The 8335-nt window shown below is 45.5% G+C and overlaps 1 protein-coding gene across 1 annotated transcript; it reads right to left on the bottom strand.

Moving 5' to 3' along the window:
- Positions 1–398: 398 nt before the first annotated feature.
- LOC119366302 (auxin response factor 12) lies at positions 399–8025 on the bottom strand. Its single transcript, XM_037632009.1, has 16 exons — positions 7890–8025; positions 7616–7783; positions 7365–7474; positions 7120–7218; positions 6955–7011; positions 6691–6846; positions 6504–6588; positions 5773–5863; positions 5524–5688; positions 5319–5441; positions 5071–5146; positions 4590–4737; positions 2705–3735; positions 2441–2631; positions 1734–1855; positions 399–821 (listed from the first exon to the last, which is right to left on the bottom strand). The coding sequence occupies exons 2-15, from the start codon at positions 7686–7688 to the stop codon at positions 1759–1761; spliced, it is 2502 nt and encodes an 833-aa protein (XP_037487906.1). The 5' UTR covers positions 7689–7783; positions 7890–8025; the 3' UTR covers positions 399–821; positions 1734–1758.
- Positions 8026–8335: the final 310 nt, after the last annotated feature.

Genomic DNA, 8335 nt, shown 5'->3' with positions numbered 1-8335 from the left:
GCTGTAGGCATGGGTATGTCTGGTTCATGCCCTACCAATTTTTGCCAACCATTCACTAGGATTCATTGATCCTTTGTTGTCTATATATAAAAGTGGCAAGATTTCTGAAAGGAACGTCCGGAAAGAGTTGGCAAGATTCCATAGGCAACTCAAATTTTGGTAACCAAGAGAAGCCAAAGTATCACGAGCTGCCAAAAATTTGGTAGGGTAAATTAGGGCATAAACCAAACATAACCACATTCTTCAGCAATTCCAACCGTGCATCAGCATCCATACCAATCGCGCAATCCAGCGAACAAGCTTCAGATGAAAAGCTCCAACTGAACCAGAGCATCGAGATGAAAACCGGTGAAATCCAGGATGCAGCAGCAGCAAATAAACAACGACAGGAACTCATCAGAACGACTCGAAATAATCCTCCTGCATTCAAATTATTGCAGTTCTTCAAGGAAAGCGTGCCTGGGAGTCTCGAATACATAGATAGAATACGACCGAACAGAGTACCAACTAAGCATAGTCTTGAAAGATTTGATGCGGCGCGCGAACAGACGTGCAGACATACTGCCGCGCCGCGCGAGGTACAAACCATCTAGGATAAAAGTTAAACCGATACAGATTCCCAAGAGGAACCTACAGAAATATCAGTTCATGGCGTCGGTGGCTTGCACCGGACGGAGATAGGTAACGGACGGGGAGCTCTCGAGACGTGCACGGAGCACACGCAAGAGACAGGTACGAAGATGAGACGATCGGAGGTTCCGGGGATGTTGTGCCGCCGTGAGCAAGGGTGCTACCATGTGCTGTCGAATCCTCGCTGGACCCTGCAAATGTAGCCCAGGTCAAGATGTTAGTAGACACAGATGAACATCCAAAATAGTACTCCCTCCGATCCAAAATAAGTATCGTGGTTTTAGTTCTGAACTAAAACCACAACACTTATTTTGGACCAGACAAGAATTCAGCAAGTTCTTATAGCAGGCAATGAGTTGCTGTGCTGACTGGATAAAACATGTAGAAGCAACGGACGTCTAAAAATAGTAGCAAAAATGCATGACAAGATTGTGCCAGCCAAGCTACTCAAAATTTTACTTGGGCGCCTGAATTTTCTAGAGATGTACTCCCTCCGTTCCAAATTACTCGTCGCTGAAATGGATGTATCTAAAACTAAAATACATCTAGATACATCCATACGTGCGACAAGTAATTCGGAACGGAGGGAGTAGTACGCACAGAGATGCCATAAAAATCTAAATTTTCTCCATGAAAGTCCACTGCTCAGAACAAACAAAGAATATCAATTACAGTTCACTTTTCGATGCATGTGCATTATGCCATTATTTAACTCTGAAAGCATCAATTGTATGAGAAGATTTAGGTCTACCATAGTCAGACATAATTCCTGGACATTTTTGCTTTATTATCTGTCCAGCTACCAAAACGACTGTCTTGACAAATCTCAAAACCCAACAAAAATCTAAATACTACACTTCACGGTGGCTTTATTTGTTTTCGAAGTTTTTTTTTTCAGGGGGTCAAGTCTGAGAGCAAACACCTATTCTTGCCCTCGAAAATAATGAGGAAACCTACTTCACCCATGAATCCCTATTAATATCAAATTTATGATAGGTTAAAGACACGTTAACATAATGATCTGAATTTTTTTTAACAGAGCTCATGACGAAATCCAATAATTAGTATGTACAGTAAGTAAACAACGGAGCAATATTAATTACCAGAAACAGCACAATGATCTTGCACTTAGGAAAGGTAACGTGGATCATTTCCTTGCTTGCCCAACTTGTGCACATCCTCTGGTGAAAGTATCTTGATGTACCATACACTATTGACAAATGACCTGCACAATTGACATGGAGATGATGTGGTTCAGAATAAAGCACACATGGAATTGTACACACTCTGCAGTCTTAAAATAACTTGTGTCCTCAGACCATATCAATTAGGCGAATGTAACTAATATAACATGTGTCCTCAGACCATATAAATTAGGAATTGTACACACTCCGCAGTCTTAAAATAACATGTGTCCTCAGACCATATCAATTAGGCACCGGGTACTCTGCATATTCAGTATTGATAGTAGATGCAGAAGGCATACACATTTAACCTAGAACGTGTCTTGATAAGCTATGAACTGCAGTTATCAGAAAACCAAGTTTAGCAACACCAAGGCCATATTAATTAAGTATATAGAGAAACATACTACTTTGTGGCAACTAAATACCATCTATACTATGCGATCCAAAAATTTAGCACACATAAGAGAAACCTAAAACTATGTGATGTAAAAAATTATCACCTAAGAAAAAGTGAAAAACAGAAAAATGTATCATACATTGTAACAACCTGAATTTATAACGCGGATATAAACACTTCAGGAAACTCATAAAGGAAATCAACACTCTAAAAAATGGTTTCTTACTCCCAAGGGTCGTCTCCAAGGAGAAGCACATCATTCTCCCTGTCGACGAATACAAGCTGCCAGCCTGATCTATCGGGGTCATCCAACTGACCCCTAATGCCGTACATCTGACCCAGTTCTTCCCGAAGTTCAGCATAATTGGAGAACCGGGTGATGTCCAAGGACCTCCCCACTGATCCTGACTTATAAACCTGCAAAATATGTAATGATTCCATAAGAAAGGGTTTATACTTGATGTAAAAAGACGCAACATACTACAACTACCTTCACGAATGTTCTGCTTGTTGGGTCATTCTCTCCTGTATTCTGAAATATACCAGAAGAGTCGTCCAAACAACCATACATGGGACTTTGCAGATATGTTGATCCAGAAGGAATCGTAGACATGTTATTATCCGCAACATTTGAAGTCATGTTAGGCACCATGTTGTACAGTAGGGAGGAAGAATCAACTTGAGGACTAAAAAGGGACTGATTTTGCACATCAGAACCAATTTTGCTCTCAAGAGAACCATCTTTACTTGTGGGTGAATTAAGCAAACCCGAGCCCCCAAAAGACAGTGACTGTGAACCCATAAACTTCTGCTTCCAAGCCTGCTGCTGCTGTTGCTGCTGCTGCTGCTGCTGATCGCTAGCTACTGGCTGATTGAATCTAGACAAGTCCACAGCTTTCGAATTCCCCTGAAGGAAGTTCGATTCCAGCATGTTGTCGCTGCTGCTAGAAGTGGTGAAGCTTGACGAATTAGCATTAGGATCAGAGAAGCCAAATTTTTCACGCAGATGGCTTGGTAGTGATGTTGGACTTGGGAGAGACGCACTAGTAGGAACATGATATGTTTGATCTGATTGAATCTTCTGCTTCTGATCAATGTGAGCCTGCTGCGCCTGCTGCACCTGGTGCACCTGCTGCAGTTGCTGGAGCTGTTGAAGTTGGTGCTGGATAGCACTTGAGTTCAGCATTGTCTGAATATTCTGACTATCAGCACTAACAGTTTGCTGTTGGCTTGCTTGCTGCAAGATCTGTTGCTGCAACAGCGGGTTGAGGTTGCAGTGTTCTTGAGGCGACTGCATAGGCTGCTGAAGGTTTAGGAATTGTTGTTTCATATAACCACCAGACTGGGAGGCGGCGGCAGCAGCAGCAACTACCGCTTGGTACTGATCATGCTCCGTACTCATCAAAGAAGGATGGAGCCTCTGTTGTCCCCAGGAGCCAATACCAGGTGACTGAAAGTTCATAGACTGATAACCTCCATCTCCAGCAACTCCTCTCAGCCACATCAAAGCATTGCTGTCATCTTAAGTGAAATACAATAATTAATAAAGGAATATATGAATAAGAAAGGCTAGAAAGAAAAACAGAAGTAAGCCGATTAGTGTAATTTCCAATGACAAGAACATAAAGGGCAGCCCCGTGCACGTAGCTCCCGCTTGCGCAGGGTCCGGGGAAGGGAACATGCAAAAGAAAACCCAAAATGTGTAGCAATCTACTCCCTCCGTTCCTAAATTAAGTCTTTTTAGAGATTCCAATGCGGACTACATACGGAGCAAAATGAGTGAATCTACATTCTAAAATATGTCTATATACATCAGTATGTAGTTCATGTTGGAATCTCTAAAAAGACTTATATTTAGAAACGGAGGGAGTATTATGTAGCATGCATGGAGACTCTGGTGAATATCATTCATCCACCTTGGCGCTTAAAGGGCTGACTTTGCTTAGAATAAATCCAGATCTCACGTATACTAATCTTACTTGCACTACTAATAATAAAGGATAGCGGAATACAAACTTCAGTTGCTGCATATATGAAGATGAATAAACAAATTATTAGATCACATCACTAATAACACTCGTTCCCAGTGGATAAATCAACATGCTTCCAAGTTCCAACTTCAAATCTCATGCTTTGACACCAGGTGGGGTTCACACACCAGATGCCATACACTACAGGCTCATAAGGCTCCACTACTTAGCATTGAACCAAAGGTTAATGAAGGTTAATGTAGCAAGTGCAGTGATTTGAATGCCATCTACATGTACAAAAAGAGCTCTAGATTCTAGGTGCCACGCACATAGCAAACACACAATGATGTAGCTCCAAAATCAGATATGCCAGACTCAATATAGAGAACAAAGACTAAATAGTACCTTGAAGGCCTGCTACACCAGAATACCAGGGATGCTTAACCCTCAGTGGAAACAAAGATGGATACATAGGAAAGGTTGTCAATGGTTCAATCTCCCATAAAGAAACTCTAGGCGGCCTTTCCCCGGCAGTTGATTCATCCCAACCAACCTACATTTACAGCATCAAAGATACTTTTTAGTGAATCCTCGTACTTCCAAGAAGTTTGAAGAAGCACAAAACACAATGATTAAATATAACTAATTTTGTTCTGACCAAACAATAGCATCTGAAGATATAGCATGGATGCAAAATTTCTGTCATGAAAGAGAATGGTATACCGTAATAAAAGAGAGAATAAATGAAATATCATCGAAGGCACAAAAAAAAGAAAAAAACTGCAAATACAAAATGCAGCTGGCAACGAAATAAAGCAGATAAGTGGGGGAACCAACCAGGCAGCACTCCAGAACAAAATCATTAAGTGGAAAAGACAACTCTTACCTTAACCGATCTCCAGTAGGAACTAGCCCAACGCACTGGATCGGCATCACTCACTTCTGTTATCGTCCCCATATACCTGTATTTCATTTAATATCTCGTCAGTTTCCTTCAGCAGAAAAGAGAGAGGTAACTTTAGTCATTGTCATTACATACTGCAAACATTTCATGGTACCAAACAACCAAGAGAACAACAAGGATAAAGAGCACAATCTAGAAGCAAGATTGAGTTTGTGATTTTGCTACTTCACCTGCGAACACTAGATTCCTCGGTCTCAAAGAGCATCCTGAACCGCATGCCGACCGATATCCGGGTGTGAAAAACAGCCTTGATGTACTTTGAGAGTGGTATGACAAACTCTGATGGACATGCCCTGCAAACATTCTTCTTTGTAAGACTTGACCACAAAAAGCAAATGTAGCATCACCACATGTTAATGAAACAATCCAAATCACCTCGGATTGTAGAAAATTGTGAAGCGGCTGTTTGTAGAAGCAGCATGAGCCGCAGCTGCAAGGAGACCTATGTGCATGCTGTCACTCGAAAGAACAGAGGAAGGCATCACAGTCTGTGTCCGGTTGGCACGCCTGATTCCTAGCCAAAGCTGGTTTTTCTCGTTCCTAAATCATAAAATAAACAGTAAATCCTACTTGTTTACCAAGTCCATTTTTTCCCACAAGCACAAGAATAAAGGGTAAACGAACCATATGAAGAGCACTGAGTCTCCAGCAACTAGTCTTTTGGCGCTAACGAACACACTCCAGCCAGTAGTTAGCAAGTGTCGTTTGGGCTGGCCTGTGAAAAATAAGCATATTATTAATATAAAAAGGTAACAATATGTGTGTGATGACAACCTTTGTTAGTCATGGTGATACAAAATGAAGTGCATTTTAGTTAAATTATAGAGTATATTCAGCACTTAAGAATCCTCAAAAAAAATATACTCCATGGGAAATAAGAGCCCAAGACATAAGGGAAAAAAACACATAGTACATTTGTACAGGTTAGAAGGAGTGAACACCAGTTCAGGGACTAGAGTGCTCCATATGCAATTTGTTAGTGCCTGAGTCCCACATTAAGTACTTCAGAAAACATCTGACGAAATATCCTTGTCAGTTGTTACTTATATTCAATCCAGTACTGCACTCAGGTTCCAGTGCAGTACTATCCAAGTAATTACTCCAAGAAATTCTTCTTTTGCAAGCCCATTAAAGAGAGCTTCATGTACTGACTGTTTCCCCCCATAAAAGAGATGCCCAAATCACATTGTGCACGAACAGCCGATATTTCTGTTGGCACAGGCACTCTTGAATATGTTAAAAAGGACATGATTTGATCAATGATCAGTGATAAGAAAGTCAAACTGTACCATGGCAGTTCAAAGCCAAACTAATTAAGAGACTTCATTTAAAACCAGCAGATTTCAGAAGCTTGCCTCGGAAGATGTGCCTGAACTTCCACTCGACGTCGTGAATATCCCGCGCAATTAGCTCCTGAGCAGGAGGCTGCTGCGTGAAATCCTACAAACCACACTATACCACCTGTTATTGGCAACAGCAGACCCAAAAGCCACGGTGCAAAAGGGAAGGAACGCTGGCCAGAGCTAAACACACTCATCACACCAGAGGGGGGAAGACGCGCTCGGCGGCACGGCGCGGCACGGAGAAGCCGCCGTGCGTGCTGGTGTCGCTGGCCGTCAGCGTCTTGCAGAAGTAGTTGGTCGGCTGCTTGCTCATGATCCCCATCTCCGCCGGCAGGTAGGCGTCGTTCTGCTCTTGCTGCGGCACAGACAGATGAGAAAAACATCGCACTCCATCAGCATCACACCGTTTCAACTACGTACTACAATCATGAAAATGAAATACACATCGGCAGGGCTGGCTTACCGGGTTCAGCGGCTGCAGCGTCATCTGCGCGTACACTTCGTCGGTCTCCACATCGGCCTGCACGCACGCACAGGTGGTTGTCACCAAGCTCGGCGGCCGCGGCAGCGCCGAAATAGACAGTAGGATCGCCGCATCTGAGAAATCGTAGGTTGGAGAAAGACGTACATGCATTGTGACGTCGTGCAGCTGGCAGATGAGCTGCGGCGGCAGGTTGGGGTAGTTGGGGATGTGCCCCTCCACCTCCTTGTTCGTCGACGCCGCCACCTTCACCATGGAGCACGCACGCGCGTTAGAAAGCAAGACGCAGGCAATACATCAACCAGCTTGCGCGCACGGAGGCACGCAGACATGCGGAGGTGTCAAGAAGAACTAAACGGCGAGGGGTGAGGGAGCGAGACGGCGGGGCTGACCTGCTCGCTGTGGCCCTGCGGGAAGTAGACGACGCGCGTGCCGAGGGTGGGGAGGCAGACGAGCGGGCCGGCGCAGGCGTGCCACAGCTCCGAGTTGAGGTTCTTCTTCTCTGCACCCGCACGCGCGCACAGCAAGCTTAATAAACAAACCAAGGGAAGAAGAAAGGCGAGGCACGCACGCACGCGCGCAGCAAGCAGGCAAGCAGGCAATAAACAACCGAGCGAACAGCAAGACCTAGCGAGCCACAGACCTTCCTCCGGCGGCGCGGCGGGCGGCGGCGGCGGCGGCTGGCCGCCGAGGCTGGCCCCGGACGAGGAGCTCATCTCCCCCGCACGCACCCGCAACACCAAGACCAGAAAACCAAGCACCCCTCTCACAAATCCGCCCCGCGGAACCCCATCCTCAAATCCGCCGCATTCTGCAACAACCAAAGCCACCGCGTCAGCCGCCCGCCACCCCCGAAACACACGGATAAAAAGGGAGGAGGCGGCATCAAATATGGGACGGACACGCGCGGCGCCTACCTCATCTCACCCGAGCGAGCTCGGAGATCGCCATGGTGGCCGGCCAGGAGGGTGGGGGTGGAGAGAGAGAGGGAGAGAGAGAGGGGGGGTGGGAATGATTAGGTCCGGGGCATTTAAGCGGGACGAGACTGCGAGAGAGAGAGAGTGGGAGTGGGAGTGGGAGTGGGAGTGCGCGTGTGCACAGTGCGGAGGAGAGAGAAGCGAAGAGAGAGTTTTGAATAAAGCGAGGCGAGAGGAGAGAGGAAAGTTGGAAAGCGGGTTTTCGAAAAAGCCGTATTTTATGGGCTCATGTAAGCCGCTGTCGGGCGTAACCCCGCCCCCGCCCGTAATCCCACTGCCCACCGCCCACTCTCTCATCACTGGCACTGGCAGTGCTAGCGTGGAGATATCTCTGCGGCGTGGGCCAGGCCGCCTGTGAAACCCGCAGTCACAGGTCACACGCAGCA

The sequence above is a fragment of the Triticum dicoccoides genome, chromosome 2B, assembly GCF_002162155.2.
Source record: "Triticum dicoccoides isolate Atlit2015 ecotype Zavitan chromosome 2B, WEW_v2.0, whole genome shotgun sequence".
NCBI classification, from domain to species: domain Eukaryota; kingdom Viridiplantae; phylum Streptophyta; class Magnoliopsida; order Poales; family Poaceae; genus Triticum; species Triticum dicoccoides.
Note: the sequence above shows the minus strand (reverse complement) of the source record. Positions and strands in the feature narration are given on the sequence as shown.

Bases quoted from the DNA above. Each gene is read 5' to 3' on its own strand.
- LOC119366302 (XM_037632009.1), bottom strand. From the start codon at position 7,688: ATGAGCTCCTCGTCCGGGGCCAGCCTCGGCGGCCAGCCGCCGCCGCCG. The intron at 7,012-7,119 runs GTACGTCTTTCT...GCGTGCGTGCAG, and splicing joins TGCACGACGTCACAATGCAT to GCCGATGTGGAGACCGACGA. The intron at 6,589-6,690 runs GTGTGATGAGTG...TGTGGTTTGTAG, and splicing joins AGCGCGTCTTCCCCCCTCTG to GATTTCACGCAGCAGCCTCC.